Source organism: Eretmochelys imbricata, chromosome 1 (assembly GCF_965152235.1).
Source record: "Eretmochelys imbricata isolate rEreImb1 chromosome 1, rEreImb1.hap1, whole genome shotgun sequence".
In the NCBI taxonomy this organism is placed as follows: Eukaryota; Metazoa; Chordata; order Testudines; family Cheloniidae; genus Eretmochelys; species Eretmochelys imbricata.
The window spans coordinates 44,065,534-44,082,227 of NC_135572.1; the positions used below are offsets into that span (position 1 = coordinate 44,065,534).

The 16,694-nt window shown below is 40.5% G+C and overlaps 1 protein-coding gene across 8 annotated transcripts in view; it reads right to left on the reverse strand.

The window, feature by feature from the left end:
• The window catches only part of MIPEP (mitochondrial intermediate peptidase), a 138,569-nt gene that overhangs the window by 81,701 nt on the left and 40,174 nt on the right, over positions 1 to 16,694 (reverse strand). For all 8 annotated transcript variants that reach the window (XR_013345044.1, XR_013345046.1, XR_013345045.1 and 5 more), the window contains 4 exons: positions 14,552 to 14,705; positions 13,419 to 13,496; positions 11,973 to 12,177; positions 7,820 to 7,929 (listed from right to left, as the gene is read on the reverse strand). Coding sequence is in view for 4 of the 8 variants with exons in the window: in XM_077809421.1 (XP_077665547.1) it covers positions 7,820 to 7,929; positions 11,973 to 12,177; positions 13,419 to 13,496; positions 14,552 to 14,705 (547 nt within the window). In the remaining 4 variants the exon portion in view is untranslated. The remainder of the gene's footprint in view (positions 1 to 7,819; positions 7,930 to 11,972; positions 12,178 to 13,418; positions 13,497 to 14,551; positions 14,706 to 16,694) is intronic.

Here is a 16,694-nt window from a genome sequence, read left to right on the forward strand (position 1 = left end):
ACCAAGTCTCTGTTATTCCAATCACGTCATAATTCCTTGACATCACCAGGACCTTCCAGTACAAGATACAGGTCCTATGTACGGGTAGGAAGTTGAGGTTGACGGAAGAACTTTACTATATCCTTGAGGAACCGTTTTGTAGTTGGATGTGACAGCACTGAGTATCCTTCTACAGGTTGGTGAAAGGCTGTAACAGCCACTAGGTGGACCCTCGGAGAGCTTACAGATACCTAAAACGGTCTGGGCCAAGTACATCATGTTGAGGACTTTCTACTATGTACTAGAACCTCTTGTATCTCTCTTGAACAGGAGCTTTCTAGCTGTTGGAACCAAGCAGGAGCCATGGCTGGAGGCGTAGAATCCCCAAGTTGGGATGTAGGGTTACGTCCTCTGTTCTGAGAGAGGAGGTGCAGAATGGCAGGGAAAGAGATCGGTGGGCACGTTGCAAGTTGTGATAGGTAAGGATACCAGGTCTGTCTCAGCCAAGTAGGAGCAATCAGATTGACGTGAGTCCTCGCCTATGGACTGTACCTCTTTTGGGAAGCCTGATAAATGGAGCCATGATTCTTGTCGCATCACCACCACTGTGAAGATGGACCTAACTGCTGTGTTGGCCACATTGAAGGCAGATTACAATGATGTCTCTGCCACTAATTGGCCCTTCTGGATAATGGCCTTGAATGAGTCACGATGTGCTTCTGGAATCTTTTCAATAAACTCATTCAGCTTAAAGTAATTTATGTAATCGTATTTCGCCCTGAGCTCCAGGTAGCTGGCAATACGAAATTGTAGAGTGGTCGAGGACACTCTTTTTCTACCGAACAGATGCTTTTCTACCGAACAGATCAAGGTGCTTCCAGTCCCTGTCATAGGGAGAAGCCCTTGACTGGCGTTGTCAGCCGCGGGAGCTGACAGCATCCACCACAATGGAGTTGGGTGGCAGGTGGGAGAACAGGAATTCAAATTCCTTGGTGGAAAAGTAGTATTTTTTGTCTGCTCATTTGCAGGTAAGAACCACCGTTTGCCACATAGTCTTTGCTGGGTCTAAGATGGTCTCGTTACTTGGAAGGGCAATTTTGAGGCGGCAGAAGAATGGAGGATATCAAGGAGTTGATGGTGGGTATCCTTGACTTTCTCCAATGGAATCTAGACAGCATCTGCCACCGTCTTTCACATTCCTGGAAGAGACAAAAGTCATCCACCAAAGATGGTAGAGAAGGCATGATGGCTACATCTAGAGAGGAGGAGGATATTGTTCTTGGAGCCATTCCCTGCGGAGTACCGGATCCCTGTTCCTCTAAGTCTGAAGGCAATTCCAAAGCCCTGGATAGTGCGGCCAAGGGAGTGTGCCTCGTGAGTTCTCAAGTGAGGCTCGGAGCTCTAGAGGCAGGCTGGCAGTGTGCCGCCCATTGGTCCCAATATGGCCATTAGGGTGGTGGTGGCACAGAGCCCGGTGGTGCCCATAGGTGGCCATACCACGATGGTGGTAGTGGGGCCATCTGTGGGTAAATTCTTAGACTCTGTTGGCAGTGAGCACGATATGGAGCTTGGGGGGAGTACTGTGAAATTACCTCCTCAGACTCGCTGTCTGAACCCTTGCTAGAGACAGGAGTCAATGGCATGGTAGTAGGGATACTTCCCATGCTTGGTAGAGGCTCGGCGCAGAGGTCTAGGTACCAAGAGGAGGAGATTCTGGGGCATGCGGAAGTCTCTTGAATGGTGGCACTCCGCCTGTACCGATTGTCCCAGTATTGGTGGTGGTGCCCCATGCTATATGGTTGTTCTTGTGAGCTCCTCAGCCTAAGAAGGAGATATCTGATGATTGTTTTGTCTGGTGAGTGAAATAGGAAGGGAATGGGCACACATACTTGATGGGGATCCATCCACCACATTAGAGATAATGTTACTGTGGAAGGAATCGTTACTATCGTATTCATGCTGTGTTTGGTTGTGGAATACACCATTTGGAGCCATGCCAATAGGCAATGCAGATGGAGTCTGGAGAATGGGATAACGTAAGTGCAGGAAGCCATGTGCCCCAGACTTAAAGATAAATTCTAACTAGAGTTCAAGGACTGTGCATAACCTGGTCTATCAGGTCATTCATGAAACAAAACCTGTCCCTTGGTAGATAAACACTTGCCATGACTGAGTCCAAGGTTGCCTCTTTAAAAGCTATGGTCTGTGTTGGAGTGAGGATAGACTTTTCCAAGTTTACACTGACTCCTAGAGAGGACAGGAGTTAAAGCATTAATGAGATTGACATATAGGCCTCTTGACCTGTGGTGGCTACCAGAAGCCCATCATCAAGGTAAGGGAAGATGGTGAAGCCATTCCATCTGAAATGAGCTTCCATCACCAGGAAGACTTTAGTAAAGAGGGAGACTTAGAGGGTGACCTGCTTATGTGCTTATGAGAACCTTCCCTGCCTTCTCCCTGAGACCCTAACTGAGTGTCTATAGGAAAGAATTCCCTTGCACCAGAGTCTGACTTCGCGACAGGAGACACACTCCATGTTGATTCAGGTCAATGTACAGGCCCCACAGTCTGGGTCAGACTGCAGCCGCATGGCTTTCTCCATAAGGTACTTTCTAAGCTAGAATTCCTGTGCCTCACCGGTACAGCTAAGGAAAGAGTGGTAGATTTTTCACTTAGTCACGAGGCGTGCTGCCCTCAGGCAACACAGGCAGTGTTTATGGTCTTCGTTGACCGAGAAATAATAAGGGCAGGACACAAATTTTTGAAGCCCAGAATTCTGGACATAGTCCAATACTCATAGCTGGATAAGGGGGAGATGGGGAAATCTATCTAACTAGAAAAACCTATATACAAAGGCAGTAAGGCCAATTCTGAAATATTTACAGATCAAAGAATATCTATGAGGAAGCAGCAGCGCCATACACTGGAGGTTCTGACCCAGGCCATGTGGTGATAAGAAGAAACTGGAGAGGTGGTTGGTCCACTCCGTCCTTTATGTTCTTGGTTTGAGGCATAAAGAGAGTTATGGCACATACCAAACCAATGGATGCTGCTTGCAAGAATTCTCTGACTCTGAATGCATGCAGACCCACAGTGGAAAACACACAGGGACCAGCACTCGAAGAACTATTACTTTGGGGCTGGCTAGCTTTTTGGACTCAGTTTTGCTAGTTTTGCCAGTGAAAATTGGAAGTTCCTTTAAACCCATCAGTGCTCACTTGTGAACAAATCCAAAACCATAGACGATAAAGGGAGTCTTTTCATGACTTCAGTGGATTTGGGATCAGGCCTTTATCCAGCTGCACACATGTATATAATACTTATGTATCTTTAAGAGTGTTCCTATAGAATAATTTTCCGCTGTATATATTCATTAATTTCAAATGTTCATATGTTTTAAAAATCAAAACCAACTGCTTTCCATAAAACAAGCCAGAAACCAATCCTCAACAAAGACTGCGAGCCCAGGACTGTATCCTACTACAACTGACTTTATAGGGAGCAGCAGGCCACAGTCAGAGTCCCTTTATTCATAAGAGTGAAATTAATGAGATGCCTAGTTTGCGTAAGAAACAGAATTTGGTGCTAATACCTATGCCAAGTTTCACACTTCAGCTATTTGTGCCATAGCCATTTTTTTCAAGAGTGTGGTTAGAATAATTTTCATAATGGATGCAGTGGATTTTGTTTTCATGCTCACAACACGCAAACAGCTGAAGAGAATTTTACTCAAATTTTCCACACAAAAAATCACCTCCAGGCAGAGACCAAGCATGGAAAATTGAAGCCCCAAAGGTCAATTTTCTGTGAAGTTATAAGTGTGTGAAACCAGGGGTTTATTACAGAATCTACTTTAGCAAGCTTAAATAAAGCAGTTGCTGCTGATGACTACTATAGTAATAAACAGGCATTTTTCCTAATTTCTACGATTTATTCATATGTAAATCCGAGACACTGAAATCTTTTACATCAGCTTTCTAAATGTCTCAAGACTGACTAAAGAAAGGAAAAGCAGATTTATCTTGATTCTACATAGTGGTTTATAAATATTATCTAAATTTTAAAAATTAACAATAAAAAACAGGTTTCAGAGTAACAGCCGTGTTAGTCTGTATTCGCAAAAAGAAAAGGAGTACTTGTGGCACCTTAGAGACTAACCAATTTATTTGAGCATAAGCTTTCGTGAGCTACAGCTCACCTCATCGGATGAAGTGATCTGTAGCTCACTTCACTTCATCAGATGAAGTGAGCTGTAGCTCACGAAAGCTTATGCTCAAATAAATTGGTTAGTCTCTAAGGTGCCACAAGTACTCCTTTTCTTTTTGCAATAAAAAACAGCAGTTCAAAACCTCGCGTGCCATACAGTACCTCCAGGCTCCATTCCTAATCTTACAGCCTAATCCAGTCTTGTCTCCTTGCAAAACTGAATTTCTACATTAACATTCACTCAGTTCCATGGCTCCCTGGCACACAATAATTCTGTGCCGTTGCAACAAAACATGGTTTAGATTTAAACCATTTTGAAGACACAAAGCAGTAAATGATGTTCCACAAATCTCTTTCAGATGTTTTTCCCTGAAGATCAAATCTGCTCAGGCTCTGAATCCATATGCAATCAGATCACTTCAGAATACTTAAGCAACACTACACTTAAACTTCCCAGAGAATGCTAGAAAATAATCAGTTTTCAATATTTATTTTAACGACATGTTATATGAGTTAAAACCTACCAAATGACGAACGCTCTGGTGCTGAGCACCCTTAACTCCTACTAACTTCAACAGGACTTGTTGGTGCGCAACACCTTACAGGATTGACTCTCTCATATGAAACCAGATATTTACCACTTTGTTAAGGCATGTAATACTACTGAGTGCTATGGGAACCTCCAGTAAACAGCATTAGACAGTGCAGTTCCCAAGGCAAAAACGGAGCGAGAGCTAGTCTCACCAATAATTTCAATTTTAATAGCTACTATACAAGCTATTTTATCTAACCACACAAAGTTACTGTAGAAGCAGACAGCAAAATATTTCCAATTACTCTCATACTACTGAAATATAATCCTGAATGTTTATGACTTTATAGATGTCTGTTGAAAGTTTCTCATGTTATGTAATACTCTCCTGCTTTGAGGAATTAATTGCAGATCACCACTGTGGATGCAACACACTGCAATGCTTGAGTACACTGGAGCTTGGCTAATAAAGCATCTGAAACAGATTTCTGTTATATTGTTCACTTGCTTAGTATCTCTGAAATGGCTTAACAAATATAAACTGTGTTTTGTTACCATGCACGAACAGCTAGCCAGCTATGGTAACTCTGTCCCACCCAGTGCTTTCTTCTAATTTCCTCTGTTCATGGTAAAGGGATCCTTGCCCGAGCCTGACACAGAATCACTTTATGTCAAAAAACAAAACAAAACAAAACAAAAAAACCCCAACATCTGAGTGAGCTTTAACGCAGGAATCCAAAACTGATGAGGGATGAGATTCTGTAGGCATGCTGTAATGTGAAAACGTTATGTGTGGTAACATAGTGAAAACATGTATTCATCAATATAAATGTGCCAAAACTTTTGTACTGTTTGGATTGTACCTATCCTGATTCATAAATCTCTAAGGAAGAATGAAATAGGAGTAAATTCAACAAGTTTATTTTGAACCGAATGAGTACTCCTAATTTTGCACTTAGTTACCAAGGTTGACAACTAAATCTTCGCTGTTGGAAAAATTATTAAAAGACTGTTAATAAGGAGTTAACATATTACACAAGTAGGCTTGTTGCACTAACATTTTACCTTAAAAACATTTAGGGACTGATCCAAAGTCCACTCTTTCCACGGACTTCAATGGGTTTTGGATCAGACTGTTAAGAAGGTACTTGTCTTGTGTGATCTGGCAGATTTTCAAATGCCTCATGAGGTGAGAGCTTTTCACCCACTGAAGTCTGTGGAACTGAAGAGCCCGCTCTAGTTGATACACAGAATACGTACTAATTTAAGAGATGCAATGTTTCAAGATCAATTATTGTAATTAGCGTAACTTTCAAGTGGAAATGCATTCATGTAGTGGGCTTACTAAGCAAGTCATTAGATACTGAATTGACCGGACCTTACTATATGGTTTGGTTTGGTCAACAGAATAATTATTCCTAATAAATCCCTAAAATGACCCTCTTCTACTACTACTAATTTTCACCATGAAACTGAGTGTACTTTTCTTATACTACCATTCTGTAGGTCACATACCCAAGTTTTCCAACATTATCTAAATTATCTAGTCTAAAGTAAAAGAGGCAAAATGACCAGAAACAAACATATAAAATGTTATGTTCTCAAAACATAAATGCAAAGATAAAACACTCCAAGGTATAGTACTTTTCCATGGAACTGCTGGTTCCATACACTACGGCCCCGGTAAAAAGAATTACATTAAAGATTTAGGCAAAATGAAGACAATTCCCAGAACAACAGCAAAATTATTAAGGGACTTAATTAGAGACAAGACTAAAAGAACTGTATACATACAGATTATTATTATTACTATTATTTGTATTTCCGCGGCTCCTCGAAGCCCCAACCCAGCATAAGGGCCCCACTATATTAGGCACTGTACATTGAAATTAACAACAAAAACAAAAAATATTCCTGCCCCAGAGAGTTCACAGTCAAGTAATATTACAAGGCGCAACAGAAGGAAGAAACGGGTAAAAGAGGTGGGGAAGCGGGGAGGAGAGAGAGAGAGATGTGAGGACAAGATGACAACAAAATGAGGAAGCTTTGCATATAAACTGGTAGTCTCATCTTGCCATCAGCCTAGCCACTCTCAGATGGCAGGATTTTACAGGTAAATCTTAAGAAGGGATGTGCAAGAGGACAGGGATTTTATGGACTTTAGCAGAGTTTTTCCCTCAAGTATGGGGACAGGTGGGAGAAAGCGCGAAGGTGCCCGAGTCAGAAGTGAAGGCTGAGAACACTGAGTAAGGGCCAGATTTTCAGATAAGTCTCAACTAAGCCTCAATTTTGGCAGGAACAATGTTGCACCTGCTGTGTACTGCATATGCAAATACCACAGTTACATGACTAGCTACCAGTTTGTGGGTGCAGACAGTCAGACAGCTACTATAATTTGTGTCTGCAGGAGCAACTGCAAAAACGGAACTTGCTTCTAAAAATCTGAACCCAGGGAAAATCTGAGCACCGTCTGTAAACCCTTGTAAAGTATAAACACAAAAGAGGGAAGGAATTGGACAGAGTGGTACAAGGCCAGCCAGGATTACTGGGATATAACTAAGAAAAGGCACACTTAAGTTACGTTTCCGGGCGGGGGGTTGGAGGGGGCGGGGGGTGTCGTCTCTTACGTGAAGCAGTGCAACCTCAATAACTTGAAGTGTTTAAAACTAGTTAAAGCACTATAGTACCCTATGGGAACAATCCTGCTCTGGAAGCAGAAATGCCCCATACTGTTGATCCCCCATTATTTTCCACGATTTTATGACAATATGATTTAACACTGTATAAAGTCTGAGCAAAAATAATATTAAAGACACTGAATTTCTAACTTTGGTATTAATATTACATGCTGTTTTTCACTTTGTTTGGTTCACAGAGTAGCTTACTTATTGTACTTTTATACATGGTGTGCTTCTTAATCTGGGGAAGGTAAACAATTCTTTTCTCAACCATTAGATATAAATTAAAATATAATATAAGGTTAATGTTACCTAAATTTATTGTTGTCTTAATACTTCTTTATAAATGACAACTGAAAAAGTTAATTCATTTAACAAATCTGCTTATAATATTTTAAATAGTCTGTATGTTCATTTTTCCTACCTGGCCAGTCTGATAATGCCTTGCAAACTGATTAACCACTCGATAGTCACTTGCAAAATACTCCATCAGGATAGAGGGAACTTCAGCAAAATCAGTAGGACATCTGGTCCCTTGGAGAGTAAAAGATTGAGAATATGAGTATACAGCTATTTACATTAGCAGACAGAATTCTATCTTTCCAAGAGCTCGTTAGCATTTAGTTTGGACTTCTAGTGAACTGTACTATTCTTTCATTCCTTAAATCAATATTTTATTTCTATACCATTACTGTACATATTGGCAGAAAAACTCAATTATTATCCTACACATTTGACTATAAATCACAAAGTAAAAAAACATCTGAACAGCTGGGTGAGGCACTTTATAAAAATGTGGACCACACCTTGCTAAAGGAAACCAAACTGCAGCCAATCTGGCCCTACATAAAACACCAAATCTTCTGAATTGTCCTAAACCTAAATCCAGTCACAATGTAAATCAAACTCTGCATTAATCCCACTCACAATCATTGTTCTTATCTCCCCATCTGTTTGCTGAGCTCACGTATCTTTATTTTATATTAGCCTTTCTTTACATTGCAATCATCAGGTGAAAGCATTTTTGCAGGTTTAAAACATGTTCTAAATAAATTTGAGGAAGTAATTATTTGCAGTCACACAATGGTGTTTTAAAAAGCACAACCCCCAAATCCTCTCCCTCTTCCCCTGATCACCTTCACTCTAGCTCTGTGTTATCAGCACTGTACAGCAACACTGAAAGGTACTAGAAGAAATGAGACATCACTGAACCAAAGCTGTATATATATATATATATATATATAGAGAGCTGCAACATAAACGTGAGTCAGGAATAGCAAGTGCTCAGTTATTTTATTTCCTTCCTGACCCCAATGTTAAGCTATCTCCTTCCCTGAAAAAAAACCTCTTTAAGCAAATATCAATTCCAACCTCAAACTTCACTGTGTGTGTATTAGGGCATGTCTACATTGCAGTAAAAAACCATGGAGCTGAGTCACAGGGCTCAGGTCAGCTTGTGGGGCTTGGTCTGTGGGGCTAAAAAGTGCAGTGCAGATATTCGGGCTCAGGCTGGAGCCCAGGCTCTGGAACGTGACTAGGGAAGGAGGTCTCAGAGCCTGGGCTCGAGACCGAGTGGGAACATCTACACTGCAAGTTTTAGCCCCACAAGCTCAAGTCAGCTGACACAGCCACGTAAAAGAACTTTCTGGACTGTTTGCAAATATTAAATGCAGCATATAATGTGCCAACCAGCTTGGACAAAACCAGGACTCTGACCTGTTTGCCAAAGATAAGAGCAGGGCCACACAGCTTGTCAGCTGCCATCCACTACACTGATGCTGAGTGCCATGGTTTGAAAATGACTGACAATGAAAAAGGAGCTCTCTTTTTTTCTCATGTGCACTATCCCCTTTTGTGTATGTCTGCTGATAGGTGACTTGGTAGGCTGTGCGTTCATTCACGTTCATTTGTTTGTGATAAGAGGACCCACTAAATTCCACGTTGATAAATTACCAATTTGTTTTGTTTACCAACTAACAAAATGTACAGCCTGGTTTTGGAATTTCCATATTGCAAGTGCGTTCTTTTTTTTTTTTAAAATCCCTTTTGATGCTAGTTTCCGGGCGGGGGGTTGTGGGAAGAGGGAAGAAAACCTTTTGTAGTGATAATCAAGGTGGGCCATTTCCAGCAGTTAACAGGAACATCTGAGGAACAGTTGGGGGTCGGGGGAGGGAGGGAATAAACATGGGGAAATAGTTTTACTTTGTGTAATGACCCATCCACTCCCAGTCTCTATTCAAGCCTAAGTTAATTGTATCCAGTTTGCAAATTAATTCCAATTCAACAGTCACTCGTTGGAGTATGTTTTTGAAGTCTTTTTGTTGTAATATTGCGACCTTTAGATCTGTAATCGAGTGACCAGAGAGATTGAAGTGTTCTCCGACTGGTTTATGAATGTTATAATTCTTGAACAACGCTTCCTCAGCTCTCGTCCCCTAATGCCCCTACTCTACTTGCGCTATATACATCTTCATCATCTGGACCCATGGAAAAGAAGCCCTTGAGGAATTCCATCATGATTTCAACAATTTCCATCCCACCATCAACCTCAGCCTGGACTAGTCCACACAAGAGATCCACTTCCTGGACACTACGGTGCTAAGCAGCGATGGTCACATAAACACCACCCTAAACCAGAAACCTACTGACCGCTATTCCTACCTACATGCCTCCAGCTTTCATACTGACCACACCACATGATCCATTGTCTACAGCCAAGCTCTACGATACAACCGCATTTGCTCCAACCCCTCTGACAGAGATAAACACCTACAAGATCTCTATTAAGCATTCTTACAACTACAATACCCACCTGCTGAAGTGAAGAAACAAACTGACAGAGCCAGAAGAGTACCCAGAAGTCACCTACTACAGGACAGGCCCAACAAAGAAAATAACAGAATGCCACTAGCCATCACCTTCAGCCCCCAACGCATCATCAAGAATCCAGAACCTATCCTGAAGGACGACCCATCACTCTCACAAATCTTGGGAGACTGGCCAGTCCTTGCCTACAGACAGCCCCCCAACCTGAAGCAAATATTCACCAGCAACCACACACCACACAACAGAACCACTAACCCAGGAACCTATCCTTGCAACAAAGCCCGTTGCCAACTGTGCCCACATATCTATTCAGGGGACACCATCACAGGGCCTAATCACATCAGCCACACTATCAGAGGCTCGTTCACCTGCACATCTACCAATGTGTATATGCCATCATGTGCCAGCAATGCATCTCTACTATGTACATTGGTCAAACTGGACAGTCTCTGCATAAAAGAATAAATGGACACAAATCAGATGTCAAGAATTATAACATTCATAAAGAGTCGGAGAACACTTCAATCTCTCTGGTCACTCAGTTACAGACCTAAAGATCGCAATATTACAACAAAAAGACTTCAAAAACAGACTCCAACGAGAGACTGCTGAATTGGAATTAATTTGCAAATTGGATACAATTAACTTAGGCTTGAATAGAGACTGGGAGTGGATAGGTCATTACACAAAGTAAAACTATTTCCCCATGTTTATTCTCTTCCTCCCCCACTGTTCCTCAGACGTTCCTGTTAACTGCTGGAAATGGCCCACCTTGATAATCACTACAAAAGGTTTTCTCCCCCCCGCCCCGCTGGTAATAGCTCATCTTAAGTGATCTCTCTCCTTACAGTGTGTATGATAACACCCATTTTTTCATGTTCTGTGTGTATATAAATCTCCTCACTGTATTTTCCATTGAATGCATCCGATGAAGTTAGCTGTAGCTCATGAAAGCTTATGCTCAAATAAATTGGTTCATCTCTAAGGTGCCACAAGTACTTCTTTTCTTTTATCCCAAGGACTGAGCATGCTGCTTTTCAATCTCCAATCTTCCCAGCCAAGCAGCCAGGCATCTGAATTGTGATACTTTGCATGATGCTGCATTATACTTTTGAAGTGCAACCTGGAAGTAAGTTATACTTTTCCTGTGTGCTAACAGAGTCAAGACAGTAAATTGGTGAATAGAGATCATAAAAAGAAAAGGAGTACTTGTGGCACCTTAGAGACTAACAAATTTATTTGAGCATAAGCTTTCGTGAGCTAAGCTCACTTCATCGAATGTAGCTCACGAAAGCTTATGCTCAAATAAATTTGTTAGTCTCTAAGGTGCCACAAGTACTCCTTTTCTTTTTGCGAATACAGACTAACACGGCTGCTACTCTGAAAAGAGATCATAAATTGAATCAACAGGTAGGGAGGGTTAATTGGAAATGTGACTTCACAGGCTTGTCACTGAAACCTGCACTATGATATAAAGATCTGTAATACCCTAATAAAATTATATAATATTTTGGAAGATTAAGAAATAGATAAACCCTGCAGATGGACATACTCCATAGCTGCACACTTAATTTTAAAATGCAATTTGAAGAACGAAGCTAAACTAAACTAAGCTACCTACCTACCGGTTTACCAGATTCAAGACACTACAGTTATTTAAATACATACTCCCTACTTCAGGAAATTAACAAGTGCAAATTATTCATTCAAACATTTAAAAATAACAAAAATCACTATTCCTGATGTCTTACCAGTAACATGTTGGTACCGAGTTCGTCCCAGCATGGAATGCATTGCATGTCCCATTTCATGGAATAGATTCTCCATCATGCCAGGGGTTAGTAAAGTGGGTGAACTCCTAGACGAATGGGGCAGACTCAGCATAAGAACAACAACAGGGAGCTGGTATTCTCCATCTTCCCTTAACCTGCCTCCACGAATTGTAAAGTGACAGTCCTTTGAAGATAAAATAACCAATCAGAAAAAGCCATGCTATATAGATACTGTTGTCATATTAACAGTATTAAATAAATGCTGAACGTCTTAACATTAAGAGTCCTATTCCGCTCCGCTTACACCAATGCAATCCCATTAACTTCAATAGAGTTGCTGCAATGTAACATCGCAGAATTTGAGCCAGTCTTCATTATATTTTCCCATCTCTGTTTACTATTTTTTTACTTGAGATTATAATAATGTAAAAAGATTAGTTTATTTCATAAAGATAAAAACAAAATATTGCAATAGCTTTAACATCTTGAACAAAATTTTATTTTCTAAAAGCGGCATGTTTAAGTTTAAGCCATCTAAGGAGTAAATATCCAAAAGGCTAAAATTCCCATCAAGATTTAGTTTGTCACATCAGAACTTCGCTGACCTATAAATACTATATATCATATACAGTCTCTCCCCATTAATTGGCAGAGTTTGTGAGGAGACATCATTCTTTTATAAAATATATTGCAGAACATGTTACAACGTGTTAGCAAAAATAATTAAAACCAAACCACACTCGACAAAATAAGTAATAACGCTGTTTCACAGTGTGTATGTTTGCTTACTCACAAATTCATAAAATTCAGTCATTTGCGAAACATTTCTCAGTCATTAATGCCAATTAATGAGGTTCTATTGTATTCTGTTTTGTAGTTTATATGCTGGCACCACGGTGGTAGTCAGCATTTCTAAAAATTGTAGACAGCTTCACCTATTTAACATGAGGTTTGAGAAATGATCTAGGTGACATTCTGGACTTTTGCCTTGGTACAGAGAGTATTTGATTTCAAATATTGGTTGTTCATAAGCAGCAGGTAGATAATAAGAAAGCACTAACTCTCAAAACATTGCTTATTTTAGGGTTTTCATAGTGCCTGTCAGTGTAGTATCTGATGGTTCAACACACATGGGGCTTATTAAAAGGAAGTTATTGGCAAAAATAAAAAATTTAAAGGAAGTTGAACAATCAGTGTAATTATATATACTTTGGAATTAAGTATTCCTAGAATCTAAATAAATTATAGATTTTTCTAGAATTATATTTGGCCTTAGAGGTGGTCTTGTTGTGTGTGAATTTGTTTGTTAGTTAGTTAGTTTAAGTCCAAATGTATGTTACTGGACAAACATTAATAGTAAATGACCATAATACTGTAGTCCTTACTCTAGCAAAACCACCAGTGAAGTAAGCCCATAGTTGTTACCTGATGTGGTTTGTCTGCTCTTTGGAAGAAGTCACAGTAGATGTACCCCAGTAAACCCTCATTTTCATGGACAACTGCCTGGAAAAGATATAAAGATATAATTTCCGAAGTGCAACTTCTGCTGAGCTGGGTAAGGTGAGAAAGTATCACTCAGATATATTCAATAGAAAAGGGTTTACACCGCATATATTTTGCGGCACATTATAATTTTACATAAAACATAATATAGGAACAATTTATTCTACTGCAGTTGAAATATTTATGTACAAATATTTCAAAGCTTGTCCTTCAAACTACACCAATTTCTGCAGTTTATACAAACTGATTACTCTAACACATCAGAATAAAAATAACCACCCCACCTTTTACGATCAGATGGCAAGTCAACTACTTCAGGGCTGCAGAATATAAGTTAAGTACAGCAGGAGTTGATTTACCAAGGAGACAGATATGAGAGGGTAGCCAGAACTGGTAGATTGACCACTGAGGATCTGAGGAGCAGCAGTCCTCACTGGAGGCTGGGCTTGGAAGTGGGAGGGACGGAGGGAGGGAGGATGCCCACTGGAGAATACTGGGAGGGAGCGGAAGGACAAAAGAACTGAGCAAAATGGCAAATAGAGAGTAGTCCACATCTGCTACTTCCATCCTACAGAACAAGCCACAATAGGAAGGCTTGAGTAGAATAAGACATGCACAATAGGAAAGAAGGGAAGAGTAAAAGACCTACACAGTAATAATGCACATTTGTAGCACTACATGAGTTAACAATCATGTACATTATTTCAGGTTTAATTCAGAAAATACATGTGAAAGGTAAAGTAATTCTCTCTCTGTTTCTCTCTAAAAAGAGACCAAGCCATTCTGACTCTGATATCTTTCACTTGGAGAGAGATTTTTCAAGACTTTTAGGCGCCTACAGATGCAGATAGGCATTTTCACAAGTGACTAGTCACCTATCATTGACTTCAATTGGAGACAGACACCCTATGCAATTTTGAAAATCCCGATACATGCCTATCTGCATCTTTTGGCACCTAAATACCTTTAAAAACCTGTTCCTTTCTTAAGAGATCACATGAGCAGCTCTACCATACTCTCTTGAGTTTAAGACGGTTAGGAATTAGAGTTCTCACCAGTTTGCGAACATCTTCACACCAGAGCTCTCCTTTCTCAGTTTGCTCTGCATAGAGAGAGATTCCTAGGAGCTGATTGAACAAGAAGTTCAGACCTTCCATACATGCCCCAAGAGAGAAAAATGGACAGTACAAACTGGGCTCGATGTTATACCTAAGAAAACAAACAAAAAAAAGAGTTAAAATATTGTTGAGCTTTATAATCTGAGGTGTAAAATATGGTCTTGATTTACTTATTATAGGCACTTTATTGTGCTCATCTTCTCTATCCCAGCATCTCACAACTACAAATGAATTAAACCTCAAAACACCCTTGTTGAGAATAAAGAACCTAATTTTTCAAATAGGGAAAGTGAGGCAGAGGTTAAGGCACAACATTTCAAAAGCATCCACTAGTTTGAGTCTTTAATTTTGAGTACCCAACTTGACACATGAACGACATGATTTCCATAGGTTTTTCCCTAGCTCAAACTGATTTGAACTAAACAGCTTGTCGATCATCAACAAATGTTGCCAGATGAGTAGCAAGATACTGTAGCATGCATTATAGGGATAATACAAAGACACAATAAAATGCCAAAACAGCAAAAAAGTTGTAAGAGTGGATGAAAGTGGCTTAGAGACCTAAGGAACCTAGTGCTCAGAATCCCTGACAATCAGTCCCTACGTGTCGCAAACTGGGCACCAAAAATTGAGGTATTCAAAATTAGTGAACACTTTAGAAAGTTAGGGCTTAAGTGACCTGCCCAAGGTCACAGTCTGTGGCAAAACTGGGAATAGAATCCCTAGTACCTGACTCTTGCATGGCCCTCAACCACAAAAACATCCCTGCTTCCTGGATTTGCATACAAATTGCCAACAATTGATACACACGAGCCAAGGGAGCAGCTGCCCTTATATCTGCCATTTCTTCCAGGGCTCCAGAGTAGTGAATGACTGCACTCTTAGTGTGACCTTTACTTTAGAAGATCATTGTTCCTTCCATCTTATATGCTTTTCCTCTTATGCCATTTTTTTTATTTCTCCCTGACCAATCAGTAGTCACTGAAGTCTAAATTTGCATCAGGCAGACTATAAGAGCTGAACACCAAACATTTAGAACCCTGCTATTTTAAAGCCTCAGATCAAAAGGCTTAACTATAACAGCTGAACACCAAACATTTAGAACCCTGCTATTTTAAAGCCTCAGATCAAAAGGCTTAACGATAGCTAAGCTGTGAAAGAGTTACTTACTCTTCATCCAAACTGCTCACCCCTCCTTCCTCCTCACCCCAACACACACACAAGACAGTGCTGTATAACTAAACACACTTTGGCACTGTCTTTTGGAGTCATGTTGCTTATAGCAGCAGTTACAATTCACTAACCAACTTCAGTAGCCAGTGGTGCACAGCAGGACAGGATTAGCGCTCTAAGCCCCTGCACCCGTTCTTCTAAGCATTTCAATGTGGGTTTGTTTTTTTCCCCACCATCTTTTATATTATCCCTACAATGCACTCCAGCAGTATTTTGCTACCACCATGGCAACATTTGTTGAAGCTAGTGGAGATGTTTAGTTGCAAGACGTCACATATTTGCACATTCCACCCTGGTTTTATTTCTGGCTGCTTGCGTGTGTGTCATTCTGATTTTAACTATAACAGAACACAGAAAAAAACCTGAGAACTGTGAAAGGGTACTGTACTGGTCATTACTTCCCCCAGTACAGGCAGCACCACTTAAACTCACCCCACTTATGTAACAGCTGCACTTTGGGGTGTGACAGCCAAAAAAAACCAAAAAACCCCACACTTTCCTCCTTTATCAGCGATAAGTCTCCAAAGAGCAAAACATATGCTTCCAGCCTAAAAGGCGTCATTTTAGATTGAAGAAAATAAAAAGACAGAACACAAGTCTCCATGAGAGCTGTGTATGTGTCTTCTGTAACAGCACACACAGCAACTGTGAGAACAAAATGGCTGCTGTCTCTGCATGCAGGTACACTTTGTAGTAGTGTAAAATACAGTACATAGACTGCATCTATGCTAGTGTTTTTCAGCCCTGTAATGCCTAACAGGTGCAGATCCAGCAGTAGCAGCATTGTTGTAAACTGTAGTAGAAAAAGCTCAGACAGACTCAAGAGTTTTTACTGTGTTGTCTAACC